Below are 26797 nucleotides of genomic sequence, written 5' to 3' on the forward strand. Positions count from 1 at the left end.
AAGAGCCACCCCAGTAGAATAGCAGTTAAAGGTGACAACCAGATTTTCTCTTCTTACCAGCTGCAAAATGCTGCAGTGCTCCTCAGTGAGGGTAAAGCATTTGGAAAGTACTTATAGATACTCCCGAGGAATAGGACTGTGAAAACCTGCCGGGGCTTAGGGGTTCACTTCTCTGAGCATGCAGGTTTTGTTATACACACTCTGTACTTATTGAAGATCGGCTCCACTGTCCCGATCTGTCGCTTCCCACAAGGCTTACAGGTAGCTAAACTGTTTTATTTTTTTAATTGTGGATGTTAATTGCCTTTTGTTTTTTCATTCAGACTCTCAGTTCAATCTTTAACATTGAGATGGTGAAAGACAAAACTGCAGAAGAAGTAAGACAGGTAATGAATGAAAATGGGCTTGCATACTTTATGAAAATGTGTGCTCTCTAAGCCAAATCTGAAAGGAGAAAGGAGCATATATTTCTTTTTTTTTTTTTTTTTTTTTTTTTTAAAGATTTTATTTATTTATTTGACAGACAGAGATCACAAGTAGTCAGAGAGGCAGGCAGAGAGAGAGAGAGAGGGAAGCAGGCTTCCTGCGGAGCAGGGAGCCCGATGTGGGGCTCGATCCCAGGACCCTGAGATCATGACCCGAGCCGAAGGCAGCAGCCCAAACCACTGAGCCACCCAGGCGCCCCAGGAGCATATATTTCTTGACCCCTCTTTCCAGCCAAAATGAAAGGTGGTCATAGAAAGCAAAAGTGGTCAATTATGTGAAACAAAATGGCAGAAGAAAACTTAACCTTTCTTGATTTTACTCCTGTATGTCTAATCAACTCATATTACGCCCTTCTCTTTCATTACCGTTTGCCCACATCTTTTTTTTTTTAGGATTTTATTTATTATTTGACAGAGAGAAACACAGTGAGAGAGGGAACATAAGCAGGGGGAGTGGGAGAAGGAGAAGTGGGCTTCCTGCTGAGCAGGGAGCCTGATGCGGAGCTTGATCCCAGGACCCTGGGATCATGACCTGAGCTGAAGGTAGACGCTTAATGAGTGAGCCACCAAGGCGCCCCCAACCCCATTGCCCACATTTTATTTAAAATCGTCAGTACTGTGTTCTTGGCATACTGTACTACCTAATTAGGTTTCCCTCTCCCTGCTTCTCTACCTCTCATAGCCTTGCCAGTTGAATACTCTTAAAGTTCTGCTTTCATTATGAAAAAGCATAGTGTATTTGTTAAGAACACAGACTCTAGGGGGCCTGGGTGGCTCAGTCAGTTGAGCACCTGCTGGTTCTCCCTCTCCCACCCCCCATGTTTGTGTCCTCTCTCTGTGTGTGAAATAAATTAATTAAATCTTTAACAACAACAACAAAAAAAACCAACAAACCAAGACTCAGAGACTCAAGAGCCAAGCCACGAGTTTTAAGTCCTAGCTCTGCCACTTACTACGTTAATGACTTTGATATGTTCTAACCCTAACCCTAACCTGTCTGAGCCTTAGTTTCTCTCTGTAAAGTGGAGATAATAATACTAATAGTAGTACTAATAGTACTTATCTCAGGGCACCTGGGTGGCTTAGTGGGTTAAGCCTCTGCCTTCGGCTCAGGTCATGATCTCAGGGTCCTGGGATCAAGCCCCACATCAGGCACTTTGCTCAGCAGAATAGCTCTCTGCCTACCTCTCTGCCTACTTGTGATCTCTCTCTCTGTGTCAAATAAATAAATAAAATCTTTTAAAAAATAGTACTTATTTCATAATAGTAATAATAGTACTTACATGTAGAGCTCCTTGGGGAATTAAATGAGTTCATATTTGTAAAGCTCATAGAACAGTGCATAGCACAGAGTAAGTGCTACATTTGTGTTTTTAAGTAAATGAATAAAAATAAATATTATGTCAGTGACCTGCTTGCAAATGTTCAGTGACTTCCTGTATTCCTTTGCTTGCCATTCAGAGTCCTTTGTTATTATAGGACCTTCTTCAGGGAGCTTTCTGGACACCTTCCTTCAGAGCACTTATGATCTGTCCTACCTGTTTGATTATTCCATACACCTTGATTTGCATTGCTGTTTACATTTTCATATTGTGATCCTTTTCTCTCTAATTAGACTATTATAAGCTATTTATTGGCTTTTCTTGTAATTCCATGAATTATTTTAGGTATATTGAGAAAATCAAAATAATAAAGCAGTAGACTGTGTGCCAGGTACTATACTTAGTGCTTCATATGCACTATTTCATTAAAGTCTCATAACTATCTTGAAGTGCAGGTGCTATTATTTACAGTTTACAACCAAGAAAACTATAATTTAAAGAGATTAAATAGCTTAGGGTAGAGCTGGGACTCAAACCCATGTCTGTTTGACTCTGCATCCTATTCCCCTTCGGAAAGTTGTGCCCATTGCCATGAGTTTCCTTTGGGTGCTGTGTCATTTATATCAGCAGAAGCATTTATTGAATATCTACTAAATATCAGGTTGTATGCCAGACATGGAAATAAATGAGAGAATCCCCTCCTCTCAAAGAGTTTTAGCCCAGTAGAAGGACAGAGACGGAAACAGACAAGAACAGCATAGGGTTCTAACGTGTGTTAATAGAGGCTTATGCAAAGTCTCGAACTGTGTCTTTGGGAAGAGATGCCAATAGAAAGCGGACACCAACCATGTTTTTTAGGGGAGAGAGAGAGAAGCCAGGTCCAGGAGGCTTGATCATGTGATGAATATCATGCAGACCTATAATTTTAAACACAAGTTTGTGTTTGTTAAAATAATTTTGAGTAACCAAAGTCAGTTATGTTAGGAAACATCTATCTGTCTATAAATTTCATTTGATTCATGAACTATCTACTAAAATAGATTAAATAAAAATAGCAGGTTATGCTGTCGTTAAAATGAAAAGATTGTCTGACATGTAAAAAAAATAAAAATGGGAAAGCAACCTTTGGCTGCACTGATAGTGGTTTGCCCAGGTCCTGGGAGGTAATAGTCCTTCTGTACCCTGTGTTAGTTAGATTATTCTTTGATTAGTATTTTTACTTAGCCCTCCCCCCCTAATTCTTATTGAAAATGTTGGCAAAGCAGAGCATCTCTGAAGGAGGATGGCCCTGTTCTTCAAAAGCTCACTCGGGTGTCACCTTGGCTGTGATGCCTTCCCTGACTTCTGTGCCTTTGCTAATGCTATCATTCTTTACTTAAGATGTGTGTCTTCTATCCTACCTGTTTATCTTCCTAGCCGCCTTGTTCACTGGGCTAACTCCTGATCATTCTTGAGGATACAGTTCAAGTGTCTCCTCCTCTGCCATTCATTTCCTAACTTGCGTTAAGTGCGTCTTTGTTGCCCTCAGAGCAACTTGGCTGTGGTTTGCACTGTAATGCTCTCGTGCTAAGCACAAATATACTAGTCCTCACAATAATCCTGTTAGATTGATATTATTTGCTATTTTACTGATGATTATGTTGTTTAGTGATTTTCAGTAATTGGCCCTAAGTAGCATGGCCAGCAAATGATTGCAGCTGGGATTTGCATCTAGGTCTGCCTGACTTCCAGACACTGGGTTCTGAATGACTGATGTCCTGGCTGTCTGAGAAGCCCAGAGTGGGCTGGGGAATATGGGTTTTGGGGAGAAAAAGAGAAGATATGAGAAAAGAACATGTCTGTTGCATACAGGCACATCTTGAGAGAAATGATTAACAAGGTCATGGAATCCATTTGTCTGACAGGAATTTATTTTTAAGAGTTACAGTTTAATCATCTAGAACAGTAAATGGTATTAAATCTTTTTTGTAATCATGTACTAGTAATAAAAGCATTACATTGGGGTTTTTTCCTTGTTATCAAATAGTGTGTTAATTCTGAGCAATGAAAAGCTGTCACTGTTTCTTGACACAGGTTGAAAAGATTACCCACATGTCACAGACACCCTCTCTTTTTTGTACAGATTTGGCAGCAGTATTTTGCAGCAAAAGATACGGTCTATGCAGTTATTCCTGTAAGTAGTTTGGAGGGGAAAATGAAAGTGTTATAGCATGAAGGTCAGGGCTCTAACCTTAGCAGGCAGTTGTCTTTACTTTTTCTATGTTTATTGCCTCTTGAGAACTTACATTTATAGTTCCGAGGGTTTTTATTATGCCCTAAGCACCAAAGATTGGAAGCTCCATATGGTATATTTATGGCTCTTGTTTTCCCTCTTTCTGGTTTAGAAATGTCTCTTTGACTCAAGTCTCTGACAAGGGAGCATGGTGTAAGTCCATGTTGCTAAGCAATTTCCAAATGTGTTTTACTTCTTTTTGGTGTTTTCCAGCCACTGTTGGAATTTCAGACAGGGCCTCGAACATAGCTTTCTTCCCCTTTTGTCTATAAGTGACCTGTTACTGAGCTGACTTTAAAGCCTCTTCCTAGGCTTTTTCTGGCATTTTCCCTTAGCAAGTGGCATTTTCTTTATATTTTTCCCTTCTTGAAATTGCTGTCTTGGAGATAGTCAGTGGCCACTCTTGACCACTGAGGTTTGTCAGGTGCTGTTAGTTTCTTCTAGTTAACGTCCTCACACTAACTTCTGCATAAGAAAGCATTTGCCATTCTGGGTTATCCGCTAGTTCTTTAATTGTTCTTCCCTGAAGAGGAAGTCGTTTAGGTTAAGTTTACATCAAGCATTGAGTTTACATGTATGAGTTTAAGATTAAGGAGGAGAACTTAGAGACAGAAAAGTAAAGCCGGGCCGTGTGGTTGCTCTGAGAGTACTGCTACCCCAGCTCTTAGACACACAGACGCTTGCTCTTGAAATGTTCCACAGCCAAAAGGATCTGCACTTTTTGTGATATTTTAGATCTGCAATGCTGACTCATTGCTTGAACAGGCCTTCTTGGCTCTCCCTTAGCCTCAGTGGCCAGAAGTCTCTGGCAGAGTCTGGAGGCTTTGGAGTATCCACTTCTCACGGATAATTCTGATATTGAGCAGCCACACACCCACCCGGTTTTTCTCTCTGTCATAAGAGGGACTTATAAATGGTAGAATGTAAGAGATATTTTTAGTTGAATTTCCATCCTAGAGTTAAGTCTTGGTGAATTTAAATGTGATTGCAGCCTTACATTTTCTTGGTTTTGAATTTTATTCTTTTCTAACCTACAGAAAGAGAAGTTTGACTTGATCTGGTCCCGGGCTCAGTCCTGTCCAACAGTAAGTTTCCAGTGACCAGATGAGGATTGTTTATTAGTGCTGCCAAACAAGGATGTTTTCTGACCTACCCCTTCATAATCCATCCTGTCTCATGTGGTATAGCACTCTGTTTATTTAACAAAGATGCTCACGTGTTGACTGGACTCCATAAGTGAGATTTTAAGCTGTAAGGGATCGTGTGGGTTTGTCCCAGTAGGTGGCTCAGGCTTTTTAGCTCTCTGACACAGCGCAGCCCTTTCTGATTTGGATCTCTGTCAGTAAAAGTGAACATGGGAGGCAACACCTGAGCTCTTCGCATTTTCACCCTTCTTTAAGTTCTGTTTTACTGCCAATGCCTTTTCCTTTTTGGCCATGTTATTCTGCCTGTGTGTGTCTAAGGAATTATGATATTGTTGGAGTCATGAGCTGCCAGAAGACCCAAGGGAAAAGGAATTGGTGAGGTGGACCATCTGATTTGGTGTCAGTAATAATTTCTAGGATTTTCAGAAAGATTTTCCTAACATTGCTGAGAGAAATTAAAAAGCATCTAAGTAAATGGAGAGATGGACTGTGATGGTGAATTGGATGATTCAGTATTATCATCGTTGATCTCTAGAGTAAATATCCCAGTCAAAATCCCAGTAGGCTTTTTTTTTTTTCTTTAAAGAAATTGATAGGGGTGCTTCAATAGCTCAGTTGGTTAAGCAGCTGCCTTTGGCTCTGGTCATGATCCTAGAGTCTCGGGATCAAGTCCTGCATCAGGCTTCCTGCTCAGCAGAGAGTCTGCTTCTCCCTCTGCCCCTCTCCCCTCTCATGCTCTCTCTTTCTCTCTCTCTCTCAAATTAAGAAAAAAAAACTTTAAAGAAATTGACAAGCCATTTTAAAAACATATACATTTGGATATCCAAAGGACCTAGATTAACGAAACAGGTTTGTTTTTGTTTTTAGTGGGCAAGAAACCAAGGTTTATTGAGTGATAGTGAAGCAAAGTTTATTGAGTGATAGTACAAAGCTCCCAAAGAGGTAGGGGACCCAAGGGAGTTGCCCCAAAATAATTTTGAAAAAAAACCAAAAACATAAATTAGAGGACTTACATTTCATGATTTCAAGGCTTATTATAAAGCTACAGGGGTGCCTGGGTGACTCAGTCAGTTGAGTGTCTACCTTTGGCTCAGGTCATGGTCCTGGGTCCTGGGATTGAGCCTAGCATCCGGCTCTCTGCTCAGTGGGGAGTCTGATTCTCTTACTCCCTCCCCTCTGTGCTCTCTCTCTCAAATAAAGAAATAAAATCTTTAAAAAAAATAAAGCTGCAATAATGAAGACAGTGTGATCTTGGCATAAAGATCACACTGTCTTCACCTGGACGGCTCAGTGGGTTAAGCCTCCGCCTTCGACTCAGGTCAGGATCTCGGGGTCCTGGGATCAAGCCCCTCATCAGGCTCTCTGCTCAGCAGGGAGCCTGCTTCCCCCTCTCTCCCTGCCTGCCTCTCTGCGTATTTGTGATCTCTGTCTGTCAAATAAATAAATGAAGTCTTGAAAAATAAAAAATAAAAAAAAGGGACGCCTGGGTGGCTCAGTTGGTTAAGCAGCTGCCTTCGGCTCAAGTCATGATCCCAGCATCCTGGGATCAAGTCCCACATCGGGCTCCTTGCTCAGCAGGGAGCCTGCTTCTCCCTCTGCCTCTGCCTGCCACTCTGTCTGCCTGTGCTCACTCTCTCTGACAAATAAATAAATAAAATCTTTAAAAAAATAAATTAAAATTAAAATTAAAAATAAATAAATAAATTTTTTAAAAAATGATGACCTATATAGATCAATAGAACAGAACAAAAAATCCAGAAATAGACCAACATGTGTGGTCATTTATTTGTTAATAAAGGTGCCAAGGTAATTAAATGGGGAAAGGATAATCTCCCCAGTTTGAATATCCATATGTAAAAAATGAACCTCTTGGGGCACCTGGGTGGCTCAGTGGGTTAAGCCTCTGCCTTCGGCTTGGGTCATGATCTCAGGGTCCTGGGATCGAGCCCCACGTTGGGCTCTCTGCTCGGTGGGGAGCCTGCTTCCCCCTCTCTCTCTCTACTTGTGATCTCTGTCAAATAAATAAATAAAATCTTTAAAAAAAAAAATGAACCTCTAAACTTACCTCATATTGTATCCAAAAATTAACTCAAAATAGATCATAGATATAAATGGAACTTCTACAAAATACTATCTTATGTTAGTGATCTCAGGCAAAGATTTTTTAAATATATCACAGAAAACTCAAACTATAAAAGAATTCAAAATTAGTAAATTAGATTTCATCAAAATTAAAATATTCTATTTGTATTCTTATGTTTATAGCAGCATTAGTCACAATTGTCAAAAGATGGAAGAAACCCAAGTATCCACTGATAGATGAAATAACAAAATATACACCCAAAAGAATGTTCAGCCTTAAAAAGGAAGGAAATTCTGACACATGCTATAGCATAGATGAACCTTGAAGACATTATACTAAGTAAAATAAGCCAGACGCAAAAGGACAAATACTGATTCCAGTTACGTATCTAGAATAGGTGTAGGTACCTAGAATAGTCAAACTAATGGACAGAAAGTAGAACGATAAAAAAAAAAAAAAGAAAGAAAGATGGAGGGCTTCCAGGGAATGGGGGAAATGGGAATGAGAAGTTATTGTTTAATGGGTTGGAATTTCAGTTTGGGAAGATTAAAAGTTTTGGAGATGGATGATGGTGATGTTTGCATAGCAACATGAATATACTTAATGCCACTGAATTGTACATTTAAGAATAGTTAAAATGATGGGGTGCCTGGGTGGCTGTCTTCGGCTCGGATCATGATCCCAGGGTCCTGGGATCGAGCCCTACATCGGGCTCCCTGCTTGGTGGAAAACCTGCTTCTCCCTCTGCCCACTCCCCCTGCTTGTGTTCCCTTTCTCACTGTCTCTTTGTCAAATAAATTAAAAAAAACTTTTAAAAAAATAGTTAAAATGATAACTTTTAATGTTATTTTATTTATTTTTATATATTTTATAAATTTTATATATTATTTATTTCATTTACCACAATAAATAAAAAATAAAATTTTCTTCTTTGCAAAATACACTGTTAAGAAGACGAAAAGACAACCCACAGACTGGGAGAAGATATTTACAGGACACATATTGGCGAGTGACATGTATCTAGAATATATTAAAAACTCTTAAAACTTAAGATAGGCAACCCAATTAAAAAATGAGCAAAAGACTGAGACAATTTGCCAGTCAAATGGAATGGCAGATGCTCAGTATTATTAGTCACAATGCAAATTGCAAATTAAAACCACAGTGAGATACCACTAAAATGACTAGAACTAAAAAGACTGACTGTACTAAGTGTTGGTGAGGGTATGAAAGAACTGGAACTCTCATATACTGCTGATAGAATAATGTAAAACAGTATAAGCACCTTAGAAAACAGAATGACAGTTTCTTTAAAAGTTAAGCATATACCTGCCATACTACCTAGTTATTCTTCTCCCTAGATATTTCCCAAGAATTGAAAGCATATGTTCAAATAACGCAAATGTTCATAGCAGCTTTATTTTTAATAACCAAATACTAAAAGATATCTATCACAGGTATATAAAGATATTGTAGGGGGAGAGGGATTGTGTGTACATAGACCTATAAAGTGGGATAATATTCAGCTATAAGAAGAATGAACTAATGATACATGAAATACCATGGAAAGATCATGAAAAATTAAACTAAATGAAAGATACCATACCCAAAAGAAGTTTAGATTCTTTGGTTCCATTTATAGAAACTTCTAGAAAATGCACTGTGACCAGGAGCAACAGAAATCAAATCAGTTATATGTTAGCTAGGCACTGAGGTTATATCATCTAAGAAAAATAAAATAGATAAAATATCTAATATCATCTAAGAAAAATAAAATAGATAAAATAAAATCTGGCCTGAGTGGTTGGCCATAAGGAGACAGCTCCATGACTAAGGCGTACTAGAGTGATTATACTTTGTTTTGTCCTGACACCATTCTCTTTACCACTCATTCTCAGTTCTAAACATTATAGCATAAAATTAATCATTCTTTGTGTTTATAGCCATGCTCCAGTATCAGCCTCAGATGATAGAATAGGAAATGATTATAATTGGAACAAAGTTAACTCGGCAACATTAGAAAGATTAGAAATTCAAAAACTCAAGTGTTCATCTATAGAATAGATAAATTGTGGTAAATTTCTGTAGAATTCCATACAGCAATGAAAATTAATGAATTTGAGTTGTATTCATCAACATAGATAAATCTCTAAAGTGTAATGTGGAGTGAAAAAAATCAAGTTGCAAAATGGACATATAGTTTGATAAGATTTAAGTTTTTAAACATGTAGTAGTTCTTGTATATAAATATGCATGTGTGTGTGTACATTTAAAGTATAAAAACCTGAAAGGGAATGACAGACACCAAATGCAGGATAAATGTTACTCTAGAATGGGATTAGAGTGGGTTACAGAGAAAGCTTCAGTTAGATCTCTAATGCTTTCTTTGATAGGTAGGTTGGGAAGTTTATGAGTATTTGTTAAATTGTCACATAAATTTCATAATTTTAAAAAATGTTTAAAAACCAATAGTGGAAAAATGGAATAAATGATACAGGCAGTTGGATATGGAGCAAATGATTGTGTTCATTCATCTCTCTTTCCCACAGTTTCTCTGTGCACTACCAAGAAGGGAAGGTTATGAGTTCTTTGTAGGACAATGGACAGGTACTGAACTCCACTTCACTGCACTTATAAATATTCAGGTAGGTGTCTTGTGCTCATCCCCTAGAAGAAAGAAGGTTACTCCTTTGTGGGACTGTGAGCCCTTGCTGAGGCTTGAGGACACGGAGTATCTACTAACTGCCAGCAGTATTTGCTTTGGTGTTGATGAGTTGTTATACTTTGTATATTGGGCTAGCTTTCTAGGCTCTACTCAATACCTAGAAATTGGAAAAGACCCCGAAACATATTCTCTGACCACATTCGGTGTCTCCTGTTTTTTCCCTCTACCTGTATAACGTTTACTGCTTGTGCCTCACTTAACAAACATGGGTGAGTTGCGATGTTTATCTTTTAACCCTAAGTTAGGCTCCATGTTTTACTTGTATTTTATTAAGGGTCAGCACTTTTTGAGATGCTAGATGCATCATTTCCATTCCAGAGATGTTTTGTTTGCTTCCTTCCTTTCTTTTTTTTCTTTGTTTTATTCTCAAATATTGGATTAAGTTCAGTCCAAAGCATTTGCAGCTTTTAAAAATGAAGTCATTATTTTAAATCAGATCTTAACTAGGATTGACTTTCTATATTTGGAGGCCACGTTGCCAAAAAAAAAAAAAAAAAGTATATGTTTCAATGGCTTTGAAGGTTGGAGTTAAAGAAATGCAAAATAGAATGAGTGTTTGCTCATGATTGTATCCCATGTGATTGTATCCTAAAATTTTATTACATTTGTTTAAAAAAGGCGGGGGAGGAAAAAAAGGAAAAGGCAGAATGAGGGAGCAGTTTTTACTTGATTATTGGGTGAATTATAAAATAACATTTATTGGGCACATCCTATAATAACCAACATTTGATGTACTTACTGTGTGCCAGGTGTTTTGTATACATTATGTCATTTAATTCTCACAGATGTCCCACGAAGATAGTCACTGTTATTATTGCTATTTATAGAGAAGAGTATGGACTCAGAGAAGTTAGCCCCTAGTGTGGTAATAGGTGGCGGAGCTGGATTTGATTGATTCCATTCTGTGAGCTGAACCCTTATGCCACTTGTTAGAGACAATGCTAGGACTTAGAGACCTGTGAGACCTCCTGAAGCTCATATAGATGACTATGGGAAGAAGATTCAGAAATGTAATTATGATCAAAGTAATCAGTATAGGGGCGCCTGGGTGGCTCAGTGGCTTAAAGCCTCTACCTTCGGCTCAGGTCATAATCTCGGTCCTGGGATCGAGCTCCATGTCAGGCTCTCTGCTCATCAGGGAGCCTACTCCCCCCCACCCCCCACCCCCCCGTCTGCCTCACTGCCTACTTGTGCGCGCTCTCTCTCTCTCTCTGTCAAATAAATAAATAAAATATTTTTTTAAAAATGATCAGTATATTTAAAGCCTATAGGGGAGAACTGAAGGATGAGCTGAACCCAAGCAATAATTAGCTAATAATTAGAAGGACTTTTGCTGAAATTTAAAGATGAAACCCAGAGGTCTTTTTTTAACATACAGTTGTTTCCTCTACACTATATGAGGGCTTTAACTTTGAACCCCACCTCTCTTCCTAGTCTGGACTGAGGTCTCATAACCAGTGCCCTGTCCATTCTTCATGAAATTATGATGTTCCCATTCTTCTTTTCCCCCCATCTCCCATCTATATTATATTTTAAAACTGCATATTATAAATCTGGCCCATGTGCAAACTCTCCAGCTGTTCGCTACAGCTTAAAAGAGCTCAGTCTGCAGAGCCAGCCAAGGGGAGTAGATTTCAACTGTGAAATGCACTAGTCCATAAAAGTGGCAATTACACAGGCATATTGCTTTCTTTAGAACTTGATTTGGTAGCTGCTTGTGCCATTTTGTTTTTAAATATATGGCCATGATGAAGGATTCACTGCCTACTGTAAACATTCTCTGGGAAAAAAGCCAAACCTTTTTCAATTGAAGACACAAATAACACTGTGCGAACTGTCAGTTTCACTGTGCCTTGGCAAGCCTGACCATCCCCCCACCTACTAGTCCTCTGACTCACTAGCCACCCAAGGGGCTGTTAAGAGCCCGAATTTCCTCTAGACTCTCTATTGCTCTGAAATTGCAGTTTTGTGTGGTGGTACCTTATTGAGCCTTGATAAGTGTTTCTCTTACAGACCCGAGGGGATGCTGCAACCAGCCAGCTGGTTTTATATCACTACCCTGAACTTAAGGAAGAAAAGGGCATAGTGCTGATGACAGCAGAAATGGATCCCACATTTCTGGTAAGAATTAATTTTTACCTCTTTGGAATTACCTGGTAGCCCTGAAGGTACTATTCTTCTGTCAAAGATCATGAGAGGTAAAATTCCAGAGACCTACATGTACTTATTTCTTAACACTGACAATAATTTTGTCTTGCACGAGCTCTTCCAAGTTGAAGTTAGTACAATCACTGACTCAATCACTTACTCACAATTTTGAAGTCTAAAAGCTCTGAAAACAAAGTTCTCATAATTCATTTGGTTACAAGACGTTATCTGAGTTGAACTTACTTGGTAGCTAAATCTTCATTTAAACTGATAGAAGTCCACTTGTAGTCCTTATTAATCCCACTTGGTGTGGAATAGTCACGCATTTTACTAAGAAAATTTTAATGTGTTTGATCATAGGGCGTTACATAATGCACCTCTTGCCTTTCTAGAATACAGTAATTCTGACTCCAAAACACATCTGGCCTTAGGGGTTTCAAGTAAGAGACTGTGGACACGCAAATGGTTTCTGAGTGTCAGGATGAGTTCAAAATCTGGAATGGTTCTCAATCTTTTATCTTCCTCCACACTGTTCACATGTACTATATTTAGCATACATAATGATTCCCCTTCCCCCTTTTCCCATTCCCTGGGATAGAGCATTGACCATATGTCCGTAGAGGGTGATGCCCATTGTGTTTGTTTTCTCTGTATATTCAGGGCCAGGAGTAGTTTTATGGTTGCTATACAACTGGTTTATCTAGTCCTTGCTCATTTCCATCTCATTTATCTGGCAGGACTTAAGTTCAGGATGTCGAAATAGTGAACACTGTAGTGCCTCTTCTCCCTAAGATTCTTCAGTACAATACCCACTTATTTGTCCTCTCTCTCACCAGCTACTTACAGAGAAGGAAAAATTGATGACACTCAGCTAGTATTTCACCGTAGCAATAAGCCCCAAGCCTGGGACAGAATTGGAACTCTTCTTTCCCTCATCACACTCAGCTGGAAGTCACACAAAATCCTATCCAAAAGAACGGAGTTGCCATTTTTTAAAAACATTTTATTTATTTGTTTGAGAGAGAGAGAGCACAGCAAGGTAGAGACAGAGGAAGAAACAGGGACCACACCCCGTCCTGCTGAGCAGGAATCCCATTGTGGTGCTTGATCTCAGGACCCAGATATCCTGACCTGAGGCAAAGGTAGATGCTCCAACAACTGAGCCACCCAGGTGCCCCTAGAGTTGCCATTGATTGAGGTAGACAAGAATGAAGTAGAACAGATTTGGGAGAGAGATCAGGAGCTCAGTTTTGGACATGTTAAATCTAAGATAGCTATTAGATGCCCAAGTAGTAAGTACTTAGACTTATGAGCCTAGAGGTCAGGGGACAGGTCCAGACTGGAGATAGAAATAATGAGAGTTGTCAGCATACAGATTGTTATTTAAAACCATGAGACTAAATGAAATCACTGGGGAAGTAAATGAAGATGAAAAGAAAAGAGGTTTAAGAACTGAGTCTGGAGACATGAGGAAGCATTGGCAAAGAAGATTAAAAAGGAATAGTGAGATAGAAGGAAAGCTAAGATGGTAAAATGCCCTGAAAGCTAAGATAAAATGTTTCAAGGAATTAGGAGGACTCAACTGGCCAAGTCTCACTTGCTGGTCGGGCCAATGAAATGAAGACTGAAAACTGACTAGATGTCACAATGTGGAAGTCATACCGAGCTTTTTAAGAACAGTTTCAGAGGAGTGGTAGGCCAGAAGCATCATTGGAGTACATTTAAAAGAGGTTGGGAAGAAAAATTGTAGAGTAAACATAAGTCTTCCAAGGATGTTTCTCTGAAGAGGAGAGAGTAGGAGCACTAGCTGGCGAGGGAGAAGTGGGAACAAGAATGTGTTTTGTTTTAAATATGAGAGAAAGAACATTATATTTGTATGCAGATGGAAAGATTCAGTAGAGAGGGAAATACTGATAATGCAGGAGAAAGACGAGAGAATTTTCGAAGTATTTTTAAGGGATTGATTTTTGCCAGAAATACAATAGGAGAGAAGCCAAAATAAGAGGACACAAATACAGTTAAATGGAGAGAGGTGGTGGTATCTTATAGAAGTTCTCTCCAGATCGCTTAGTGAAAAGACTAAGACTTATCAGCAGAGAGTGAAGATGGAAGAATAGGTGTTGGATAATTGAGTGGAAAAGAAAGAGAAAGTGTGAAATTATTTTCTAGGACAGAATCAGCAAACCACAGCCTGTGGGCCAAATCCAATCCATTATCTGTTTTTAGAAGGCCCATGAGTTAAAAATGTGTTCTACATCCTTAAATGGTTGGAGGGGGAGGGGCAGAACTAAAGAAGAATAATATTTCATGGCCTGTGAAAAGTGTTTGAAATTCAAATTTCAGTGTCTATAAATAAAGTTTTATTGGAACACAATTATGCTTATTATTTACATATTATCTATGGTTGCTTTACGTCCACACCAGAGTTAAGTAGTTGCAACAAAGACTGTAGGGCCAGCAGAACCTAAAATATTAACTGGCTATCCCTTTACAGAAATTGTCGACATGTGGTCTAGAAAAATGGAAGAGAGAATGGCTGTGTGGGTACAGGCGTAGAGAGAGGAGGGGGCTGAGATTTGTGTTTACCTGGGGTTATGGTTCAGCCAAGTGGTCTAATGAAGTAAGTAGGGAACAGAAAGTTAAAAGTGAGTGCAAAAGAATGATGATAATTATTGACCATGGAATGCAGGCTGAATAAAGAGGAAAGTGAAACATAAAGAAAGTTAGAGACCGTAAGAATTGTGAGTCCTGGTGGAGTTAAAGGATTTTTGAAGTTGGGAGTGAGCTTAAAAGATAGGAAATAGCTGGGGTGCCTGGGTGGCTCAGTCAGTTAAGTGTCTTGATCTCAAGGTCATGATCTCAGGGTCTTGAATTCAAGTTCCTATAATTAATTTATTAGGAAATAGTAGTAGACTGAGTGTGGCTGTTTCAAATTGAGATTGGAGCGAATATAGTTACCAATAAAGACAAGGTTTAAGATTTTCCCACAAGAAGGATGGAGTGACACAGAGGCTTTGGTTTCTGTTCTTCAGCAAAGCCCACCATCTAACCATAATGAAAGTGGACCCTGGAGGTGACAGGAGGTCCTTCTGTTATGGCATTTTTACCACCTTACTCTGGTGGTCTTACACTGCTGCACAGGCCTCATCAACATGAAAATTTGCTTCTTGCCCTTATAATACTGGGCAACATATCAAACAACGTACATTTGCCTCATAGAAATCAATTTAACTGTGACTTTCTTATGCAGTACAGAACTAGACATGTTAGAATTTATTGTAGGGGTATGCAATTCAGAGATGGGAAACTTAGAAATGTAACATATGATCCTTTGCTACTCGTGCATGAATTTGCACTTTGGCATAGTACTTCCAAACACAGTAAAGCAAATGAATAGAAATATACAGAAACTAGAGGTAACTTCTGCACTAATAACTTTAATGCTGAAATTTAGGAGAATATTTGAAAACCTTATTTGATTCCACCTCTGTGTTAATAGATGATTTCACTGGAGTGCGGCCAGTGCTCGGATAGAGTGCTAGGATGCTTGTGCAGGGACTCTTCCTGGCCCAGAAGGAGGAAAAAGAGAAGTCCTAGAGATGACACCTGGACTGAATCTCAAACATGAGCAGGAGTCTAACCAGATAAAGAAAGTGGGGAGGGAAAGAGGAATGTTCCAGATAGAGGGAATCACATAAGTACGTTAGGACACATAAAATGACTTGAGGTATTACAAACAGTTTGCTCTCGTTAATATATTAAAAAGAAGATATGGTGGGTTGTGTTTAGAGGTTTGGCTCTATCCTGAGGACATGAAAGTGTCATGAAACGGTTTTGAACAGGGAGTGACTGGTAAAGAGTAGGACTTCAAAGCTATTAATCTTAATTATTTACTTCCTAAATATTTTTTAGTTCTAACCTGATCATTGTGATCATTTAGGAGACAGTTGCAGTAGTATGAGCAAGAGATAGTGAAGACCTGAAGTAGAATAGTAAAGATGATGGAGAGAGAATGACCGCAGAAATACTAGGGGGGTGCCTGGTGGTTCAGTGGGTTAAAGCCACTGCCTTCAGCTCAGGTCATGATCCTGGGGTCCTGGGATCGAGCTCTGAATCAGGCTCTCTGCTCAGCGGGAAGCCTGCTTCCTCTCCTCTCTCTGCCTGCCTCTCTGCCTACTTGTGTTCTCTTTCTGTCAAATAAATAAATAAAATATTTTTAAAAATATATTAGGGAATAAAATGGGCAGGACTTGGTAAGGTGATGATATCTCTGAAGATTGAAAGAAAGGGAGGAATCAAGTTTTTTCGTATATCTCCTTTTTGACCAATATAGGAATTAAATGTTTATCTTCTCAGGTCCTAGAAAGGGAGAAGACTACTGCTTCATGTTGAGAACTAAGGCAGTGGGGAGGGGGCGTTCCATAACCCCCCTTGAGAGACAAATACACGTCTCCTTACCCACCATACTAGTGGTCTTTAAACTAGTCATCAGAACCCTTTATCCTAACAAAATCTTTTTTTTTTTTTTTTAAGATTTTATTTATTTATTTATTTGATAGAGACATACAGTGAGAGAGGGAACACAAGCAGGGGGAGTGCGGGAGGGAGAAGCAGGCCTCCCACTGAGCAGGGAGCCCGATGCAGCGCTCGATCCAGGACCCCGGGATAATGACCTGAGCCAAAGGCAGACACTTAAGAACTGAGCCAGGTGCCCCCCAAATCTTATTTTTTTAAGAATTTATTTATTTGAGAGAGAGAAAGACCACAAGAGCAACAGAGGTGGAGCAGAAGGAGGCGGGGGAGGGAAAGACTCTCAGCAGAGGGAAAGAGTCTGCTGATGTGGGGCTCGATCTCGTGACCCTGAGATCATGACCTGAGCCAAAATCAAGAGTCAGATGTTTAACCAGCTCAGCCACCGGTATCTCCAAACAAGATCTTATTATGTGAAATCTCTGATACAACATCTAAAACAGGGGCGCCTGGGTGGCTCAGTAGGTTAAGTGTCTGCCTTTGGTTCAGGTCATGATCCCAGAGTCCTGGAATCAAGCTCCATGTCAGGCTCTCTGCTCAGTGGAAGAAGCTACTTCTGTCTCTCCGTCTGCCCCTCCCCTGCTGGTGCTGTCTCTCTCTCTCTTTCTCAATTGCTCTCATTCTATATCAGATAAATTAAAAAAAAAAACAAAACTGCTATAACAGAGGTGAAGGGACCTGAGACACCTCTACAGAGCCCCTACAACTCTGCAGTTTGAACAGCACTGTTCTAGAATGAATACAGCTGAAACGACCCCTACCTCCACTGGCCTGAGCCTCAAATTAAATCAGTTATTTAACTGTAGGGACCCCTACAGTTCATGGGCCCAGAAAGTAGTGGTATCTGCCTCCAACTATAGCAATGCACTTGCTTTAGAAATGGTTTCCTCGGGGCACCTGGGTGGCTCAGTGGGTTAAGCCGCGGCCTTCGGCTCAGGTCATGATCTCAGGGTCCTGGGATCGAGTCCCGCATCGGGCTCTCTGCTCAGCAGGGAGCCTGCTTCCCTCTCTCTCTCTCTGCCTGCCTCTCCGTCTACTTGTAATTTCTCTCTGTCAAATAAATAAATAAAATCTTTAAAAAAAAAAAAAAAAGAAAAGAAAAAAAAAAGAAATGGTTTCCTCTTGGGGCACCTGGGTGGCTCAGTGGGTTAAAGCCTCTGCCTTCAGCTCAGGTCATGATCCCAGGGTCCTGGGATTGAGCCTCACATCAGGCTTTCTGCTCAGCAGGGAGCCTGTTTCCTCCTCTCTTGCTCTGCCTGCCTCTCTGCCTACTTGTGAATTCTGTCAAATAAATAAAGTCTTTAAGAAAAAGAAAAAGAAATGGTTTCCTCTTGAGGCATGTTTGAGTATAGGAAAGGTAAAATTGATCAAGTGGAGTTACCAACCTTGATCAGTCTTAATTATCTTGCCACACCATGATCAGGATGAAGGAGAAGGAGTACCAGTCTAGTAGTCCCGTGGTTTGCCACTTGCTAGCCGTATGCAGTTTGCCACTCACTAGCCGTATGACCTTGGACCCATCCCTGAACCACTTCTCCTTTGGTTTGCTGGCCTATTAAATGAAGACTGGGTGATCTCTGAGGCCCCTTCTAGTTCTAAAATTCTATTAATTTGAAATAGCCAACATTTTGGAAAAAGGCTTTTGATTAAAAATCCAGTCTCAGAGATTAGTCCCTGCCAGTAAGAAATGACCTGAAAGCCCTGTGGGAGGGAGTGGAGGTAAAGGAGCCTTTGGTATTTATAAATCCATTTTCATCATTCTGTAGCTAGACATAGCACACTTTTGATAGTTAGTGGGAATTTTCCAGTATTTGGGGGGGTTGAGCTTTAGCCATACAAACACAGTGATAATGAGTAAGTGCCTCTGACCAGCTGGAACCAGGGAAATGTATGGGAAGCAAAAGTAATAATAGTTTGATGACATTGTTTTGTAAGGTGTTGAGAGTAGACCCCACCTCTGTTACACAGAGTGCACCATTTCTCTGCCACTGAGCTTTAGAGAAGGCAGACTCTTCTCTTCCCTGGAGCTTTGCTGATACAGTAGTAAGAAGTAGCTGCAGAACAGATTACTGCTCAACTTAGTGGCTTAAAAAAAAACAAAACAGAAAAATTTATTACCTCCCAGTTTCTGTGGGTCAGGAATTCAGGAGCAGCAGAGATGGGTGTCTCTGGTGTGGAGTCTCTCATGAAGTTGCTGCCAGGATGTTGGCTCAGGCCGTAATCCTCTGAAGAAGGTTGACTGGGCTCAAGGATCCACTTCCAAGCCCACTCACGAGGCTGTTGGCAAGAAGTCTCATTTCCTTGTCACATCGGCTTCTTCGCAGGGCTGCTTGAATATCCTCATGACTTTGATAGCTGACTTTCCCCAGAGCAAGTAATTCAAGAGAGGTGGCAAAACACAAGCTACAGTGTCTTCTGTGACTTAGTAACAGAAGTCATTCTCCCACCATTTGGAAGAAGGAAGACAGTAAGTACAGCCTACACTCAAGGAAAGGGAAACTAGGCTCCCTCCAAGAGAAGTGTCAGAATTTGTGGACAAATTGTAGAAGTGCACAGCTGGCTTTGGCACTAGTTTTCCAGCTGAGGTGGTATCAGGAACAGGCTTTACTCAAAAGTTTGCCTGGTTAGTTAACAACTTAGTACTGACTCATAAACTGGTTCTGAAGCTAAGTAACTATTGCTCTTCCCCGTCCTCCCCCGCGAAAATACACAACAGTTTTTAAGGAACTGAATGAAGAGGGAAATTTCAGACGTGTGAGTTAGTGTATTCAGCAAACATTGACTAGCTATGACCATGTGCAGGGATGGAAAGCAAGCATATACTTTGAGGGATTCATACTAGGAAAGATGGACAAAAAAGCGAAAGAGAAAAGGACAGATACAATATCGTATGATACATATGGTGGCATAGACAAGGGGCACCTTACCAAGACTTGGATGTCAGGGAGTCAGAGAAGCTTTCTGGAAACAGTGACTCTCAGGTAAGGCCCTCTACTTGCCACAGGACTCAGACACAGAAGTTTATGGCCCTTTGTAGGGAACGACCTCACTGTTCTTTTACCTTACAGAATGTTGCTGAGGCACAGTGCATTGCCAACCAAGTTCAGCTGTTCTATGCCACCGACCGGAAGGAGACCTACGGGTTAGTGGAGACCTTTAACTTCAGACCAAATGAGTTCAAGTACATGTCTGTCATTGCTGAATTGGAGCAGAGTGGACTTGGAGCAGAACTGAAATGTGCCCAGAACCAGAATAAGACTTAGAGCTATGAGGGCTGGCTTACAGAGTCTGCTTAGCCCTGATAGTTTTCTGCAGCCCACCTGGCCCCTTGAACTTTTGGGAGCTTAGCAGCTATAAGGAGCAATCTCTGATGGGTTGCCTTGTATGCTTATCACAAGAAGTAATCGTGGAGGTGAGCCCTATTGCTTGATATTCTGGAATAAATGTACCCAAACATTCTGATAATTATATCCCAGGATACTTAAGCCTTCCTTTTTAAGTGTTTGAGGTCATAACCAGAGAGAGCTAAGGATCCACAGGATGGTGACTTTACACAGTATAATTGTGCTGTGTATCCCTTCGACCTCATAGCTCCCAAATGATTAGTTCTTCATATTTATAAATTTGTGGCAGGATAGTAAGCTTGAAGACCTGCTATAATTTGATGTGGGCTTTGCATACTCTTCCTGTGTGCCCCTTGGCTGGCCAAAGGTATAGCCCAAATATCCTGTTTAGACTCTAGAATGACCAGATATTGCCATCAGGATTCAGACTTCATCTAGATGTCTCCAGAGTTGCCTTTCATGGAGCTGGTTTGGAGGGTCAGTAGATTTCAGGTATAGTGAAACACACAAGTACAGTGCCTGCGCATTTCTAAACCATAGTTTGTTATACCTGCTCCTCTAACTTTGCCTATTAGAAGCTGTGTATCTGGAGAGGGTGAATCAGCGCAGTGTAAATAAATCAACACTTTTGAAAGGAGAGGAACCATCCCGATTTGCATGTTGTGTTTTATTTAATGTGTTTTAAACAACTCTAAGCCATGCCAGTACTATATGAAAAAGTAAGTGGAAGCAAATGTCCCCATATTGGGTATGGGGAAAATGTAGCAATAAAATAAAGTCTGGCTTACAGTCTTTTTACACCAAACAGTGAGATCTAACCTATGTGCTATCCTTGGTGTCAGTGTAAATCTCATCTTTGGACTCAGCAGTTGCTTGAAATGCGAAAAATAAGAAAGGTATTCTCCAGCACTGGAAACTCACATTTGGTTTGTAGTGTCACTGCTGTGGCTCCAGGCTCAGCACTAGAAGAAGGCAGTGGTTACACACCAGCCTTCTGAATCTGAGGTCCCGGGGCCCCCAGTATTGTTGTCAGTGCCCTTTACTATGTGTTTCCTTTTCTTGACCTGGCGTGCCCCACTTTGCTGCTCCTGCCTGAGGTCTGCTTGTGTGACCCCGAATTGGTAAGTGGGAAGGTAACCAGTACTTGCAGCCTGTGTGTTTGTGTATTTTCTTTATTATAGAAGTTTGCTTATAGGTTGGACCTGTCCCCAAGCTCTTTAGATGGGCTTGGACTTTGCATTATTTTCTGAGCTGTGTTTATTTTGTCATACTTCTGAGTCTGCATAGAAAGAGATATTGTTTGTTTAACCTGGAATTGCTGCTACCCTTTCACAGTTTCTCTAAAGGCTGAACTGTTCTAATGCAAATTCTGCCTGCCTCTATCTAAAGGCTGAACTGTTCCTAATGCAAATTCTGGACCTGCCTCTAGTTCTGACAGTTCATTTTTTGAGAAACTTGAGTCTGGATGTTTTGATCTTTGACATTGGGTGGAGTTGCCTTTGTGGGTATCCGGTTATGTTTGCCTTTCCCTTCAGATAGACCCAGTTCTTGGCCATAGTACATTTTATAACATCTCCACCAGAGGTTCAAAAGAGATAAGAATTGGCTGCTCATTCCTCCCAGCTTTGCCCTAGATCCCCACTTGCCAGAAAGGGATATATACATGGACAGTTACATTGGACATGATCAAAATGCCATCTGGCTGTTCTCTATATTTACGTGGTGCAATCTAACAAAGAACAAAAGAAAATTGTTAACAGTCAGTAAATTGTACCCAGGTGCAACATGATATAGAAAGTGGACAAGCTTGAGTTAAATGAATCTGGGTTCAGATGTCAGTGTTGGGTTTCATTGGCTGTATGCTGTTGAACAAATTACTTAAACCCTCTGATTCTGTTTCTCTATCTATAAAATGTATAATATCTACCTCATAGGATTATTGTGAGAATTAAATAGGCTTATACATACACTATGGTAGAGCTTAATAAATGTAAACACCCTTCTTTTTTTCTAATCCCCCTCCTCTCTTTAAAGACCAACACAAATTAGCATTTCAAACATGCAGATCATTCTTCATTGCCATGGCAAGAGCAAACCTTATCTCACAAGTTCTCAAACTTTAAATTGCAGTAGAATTACCTAGAGCACTTTAAAATGCATATTCTCCTGTCCCTCAACCTACTGGATCATAATCTTTGCCAGAGGTGCTGGGAATCTGCATTTAATATGTGCTCCAGATGATTCAAGTGTGGGTCATTCACCAGTCACAGGTTGAGAACCATTGCCTTGTCTGTTCGTCCCGAAAAATCTCCCATTAGCCAGATCTTTCTTTCCTGTGGACATTAGACTTACGATTGGTTCCTTTGCTCTTGCCCCCCATAGTGTTCTCCCTTTGCATACTTTCCAGTATAAGTATGTATGTATGTATCTTTTTCCCCCACTAGACTGTGAGCTCCTTGAGGGCCAGGGTTTATCTCCATTCCCAGTGCCAAGGACATGGCCTGGAACATAGAAGATACTCAGTTGTTTGTTGACTAAATAAATGACATGGATTTTAGCCAAAACATTATCTTGTTATGTATATGTATATGTACCTATATTTAAATACTCTGAATTTAAGAGAATCCCTCAAGACGTGTAGATTGGAACTTACTAAGTAGTAATGTTTGCAAGCCAAGATGCCAGCTTATACACAGTCTGTGTATTTTCACCAATTCCCTGGCATGACCTTGGCAGGCTTTGGGCTCAGGGCAGTTCAGCAGTCCCTCACAGAGCACTTGCTCCAGCCGCTGTGTTAGGTGCTGACACGGGGAGATGGAGAAGATGATCCCTGCTCTCCAGGTCTGTTCCGGCCACTGCCTATGTCTCTCTTCCCTCAGGCCTCAGGTCTGGCACTTGGCCATAGTTTGCCTTGTCCCGTTCTCAGGATGTTTATGCTGCTGCTTCTTTCCTCAAACAGTTTGGAAGCAGGAACTACGTGTTCTGGGTTTTTTTGCAGTCTCCACAATGCTGATCTCTTATTTGGTCTCAGAGAAGAGGTATAAATGCCCACCCCCGGCCATTTGATTTAGCATTGATTCAGCAGTTATTAATATTTATTGAGCACCTATTCTGTGCCAAGCATGGTTATAGGAAACTGGTGACTGCAGCAACAAATAGGACAAATAAGGCCCCTATTTTCACAGAACTTGTATCCCTTGTGGAGAAGACAAATGAATAAACCAATAAGATTATTTCAAATACTGGCAGTGCTATGAAAATAAAAAAAAATAGTGTGCTAGAATGTGGAGTGGAAGCAATAACTTAGTGGTCAGGAGAGTGGTGTCTGCAGAGGTGAGAGAAAGTGCCAGGTAGAAAGAACGGCAAGTGCTGAGGCCTTTGCAGCAGGGCCTGGCTAAGCATGAGTATTTCTGGGCTCAGATTTCAAGGTTCCTTCCTTTCCCTGGAGGAGCTCACAGTTCAACGGGCAAGATACTGACATGAATAATTACAGTATAAGGCAGTGGACCAGTGCCGTCTCAGAAGAGGGGCAAAGAGGACTCAAGAACGCTACTGGGTACTGTGGGAAGATGCATGTCTTCCCGGACCATAGCACCCACCATGAAGTGCTTATGGTTCTGAAAGAGAGTAACAGGTAAATGATATCAAAGTTTCAAAGACTATATGCTCCATGCAAAGAGGTCCAGTGAGTTCAGAGCTGGCCTTGTAGTCTATACCCATTAACAGTAATCACTAGCACTGATTATCGGAAACTCACCAAGTGCCAGGCACTGTGTAAGCCCTTTGCATGAGTTAGATCTGCCCTTCTCACAAGCCTGTGAGATCAGTAGAACCTGCTGGTTGGTGAGATGCATGGCTGCTGTCTGTGCACCAGCCCTGTCCTCCTCTACTTCCAGCTCAGAGAAGGCAGTAGTTAGTTATCCCTAAGCCTAGCCCCAGCAGCCAGCTCAGGCCCTGAGAAGTCATGGGGGTTCTTGAATCAGCCCTTGCTCTGAGACACAGGTTTGCCGGTTTTTCCTGCTGTCGACTAAAGAACAAAATGCATGTGTTAGACATTCCTGATTTCTCCAAACCTTATTTCCAAAGGCATCGTGTCCTAACCAAGGAGAACTTGTTTTAGGTTGTTTTGTGCTGCCCATAGCACTTTGGTCTTGGCAGTTCTAATGTGGCAGGTTGGTGGCAGCATTTTTATTCCTGTTCTGCTGAAGGAGAGACTTGGTACACAAAAAGGGAAGAGATGACTGAAAGGTCACTGCTTGCATCAGGAGCCAAGCCAGGAATAGAAGGCGACTGTCCATGCTCCAGGCTTAATGGTGTCATTTGTAATATCCAGTGAGCCGACTCATCTCTCAATTGCGCAGGACCATCTCTGAGTTCTGTGGACCTCAGGAGCTGGAAGCTGTGAGAAAAATTGATTCAAACCATTATGAATCTTCCCAGGCTCCCCCGAGCTCTCAGAACCAAGTCCCTTTCCATCAGCTCCCAGGACACAGGAACTTCAAGATCTGGTCAGCTTCTCTAGGCCCCTCTCGGGCTGGGCCCCCACATACTCCCTTAGCTCCAGTCATTCTGGAAGAGCGGCAGTTCCCAAAATACCCCGTGCTCTTCTCACCTTTGTGCTGGTCTTTTAGGATGTGTCTGCCTGCCTCAAATGCCATTCCCTCTTCATCAGGTTAATTCTTACATGCCTTTCAAAGCTCCCTGGAAGCATCCAGAGCCGGTCTGACACCTGCCTTCCTCCCTGCTGCCCTCTGTGCCTCCTCCTTGCTTCCCAGCACATCACATGGTCTTTGTGCCTCCCCAGCATTTCATGCTTGGTGTTTACAAGGCTGTTGCTCCCATAGATTGGACACTTTTTGGAGACAGGGATCATATCTTACTGGACATTATCTTCCCGGGGTCCAGTGTGAAGCTTACACAGAGAGGTAAGATACCCAGTGAATGTGGATTAAATTTGTCTTAGATGACTGCTCACCTCAGGCCATCTGCATCCATAAACATCCCCCACACCATGAGATCCAGCCTTAGCAAAACATACTGTGATTATGTCCCAGCCCAGGTAGTGGGCATTTTGCTTGCTCTTATTACGGAGGCTGCACGTAGAAAACAACCATGGGGCCATCAGAGAAGGCAACCAAGTTCAGGGTCTATAAGCAGGAGAAACTGAGAGACAATGTCCAAACTTTTGGAGCAAGGTAATTATTTTAAAGCATGTTCAAGCTCCTATCTTGGCTTACTAAATCTTAATGGTACAGAAGACTTAGAGAGCTAGTTTGCAACACTGCTTCAGGGAATGCCAACAGTTCCTTAGAGATGGGGCTTCCGGAAGCCTGGTCCTTATTACCCCTAACTCAACCAGAGAAGCAGTGTTTTATTTGCTGGGCTTCCCCTAAGCTGTCATTTGAAGAAACAGTTTCTCCAAGAAAGACTGAAAAACCGTGGTCTAGTTAAACCTCCCACCATGACAGCAGCCCTCTCTACAATATCCCCTAGCCACCAGGCAACTATTTGGGAACTTCCAGGGCCTAGGAGCTGTTCACCTCCTAGCTGGTCTGAGTCCTGCTGAGATAGCTCTGAGTGATGACAAGTTCTTCCCCGCCCTGCACTGAGACCTAGCCACCCCTCACTCCTTATCTCACTGGCTTCGTTCTGCCCACCATAGCTGGAGGCCCCCAAAAAAGTCTGTTCACTTTTCTACCTCACAGCCTGTCCCGCTGACGTATAGCAACAGCTCTCAAGTTGCCTTGAAGTCTTTGCAGCAGATTAAACCACCTTCTGTCTTTCCTTATATGACTCAAAACCCCAGCCCCTGCTTATGCAAAGTCAGACCCACCAGTGTCTGCCTCACACTGGGGCCTGGAGCTGAGCCTAAGATGACCTTGTAGGGTAACAGAGTGGATTTAGGGTGGCAGTCCTTTGGGAGTGGCCACAGCCCACCTGACAGTCATCTCCCACATTGCTGCCACTCACCAAGGTCACCTTTCTGACCCCTCCACCTTGTCCTTTTCTCACTTTTATCCCGACTCCCACCCTCCACTGTCTCCCCACGATCTGCTGTCAAACATGGCTTTTCCCATCTGGAACTCTTGATTTCAAGGCTTCTATACATATCCTTATTTCTCATCTGGCTGGTTGCAGGCCAGTGTTCCCAAAACATCTTGACTTGAATCTTGACTCTCTTGCCCAGCACCTGTGTCCCTCTTAACCTGTGGTACTCACTTTTGCTTGGTCTTCTACCTCTGCCATGGCAGTGATCAGGTGTACTCTCAAGTGTTTCACTTAACCTCCCCCCGCCAATAAAATCCTTACTTTGGTTTGCAATATCACCACTGGGTCATTTTTCGCTTTTGGTCCACTGTGAGCCCCACATCACTTTTGCTTTTGCTATTATTCCTACATTTACTGGGTGGCATGAATTCCTATCTTGCATTCATATTTCTTCAACCCACATTTATTCTCCCATGTTGACCTCCCTCTGGCATGGTGGGAAGTAGCTGACAGATCTTATATTTTGCAGGGAAAGAGAGGGAGCAGAGAGGGCTTTTGCTGAGCCTCGCTTGGTACACGATTCCCAGGAGACTCTTGAGATGTTTGCTTCCACTACTTAAGTTTCTTCCATTTGATCTTTTTCAACAATACTATCAGGGTAATATTACTCCCATTTTACAAATGAGGACATTGAGAAGACAGCATCAGAGACCTAAAGAGTAAGGTATAAATTAGAATCCCAGGTCTGCCTTTGG

The 26797-nt window shown here is 41.4% G+C and overlaps 1 protein-coding gene across 1 annotated transcript in view; it reads left to right on the forward strand.

Moving 5' to 3' along the window:
* Positions 1 to 22623, forward strand: part of ATPAF1 (ATP synthase mitochondrial F1 complex assembly factor 1) — a 30231-nt gene extending 7608 nt beyond the window's left edge. Inside the window, exons 4-9 of the mRNA XM_032303067.1 lie at positions 324 to 386; positions 3930 to 3980; positions 5117 to 5164; positions 9857 to 9952; positions 12046 to 12153; positions 19779 to 22623. Of these exons, the coding sequence (XP_032158958.1) occupies positions 324 to 386; positions 3930 to 3980; positions 5117 to 5164; positions 9857 to 9952; positions 12046 to 12153; positions 19779 to 19973 (561 nt within the window). The 3' untranslated portion in view covers positions 19974 to 22623. The remainder of the gene's footprint in view (positions 1 to 323; positions 387 to 3929; positions 3981 to 5116; positions 5165 to 9856; positions 9953 to 12045; positions 12154 to 19778) is intronic.
* Positions 22624 to 26797: the final 4174 nt, after the last annotated feature.

Source organism: Mustela erminea, chromosome 10, assembly GCF_009829155.1.
Source record: "Mustela erminea isolate mMusErm1 chromosome 10, mMusErm1.Pri, whole genome shotgun sequence".
Lineage (NCBI taxonomy): Eukaryota > Metazoa > Chordata > Mammalia > Carnivora > Mustelidae > Mustela > Mustela erminea.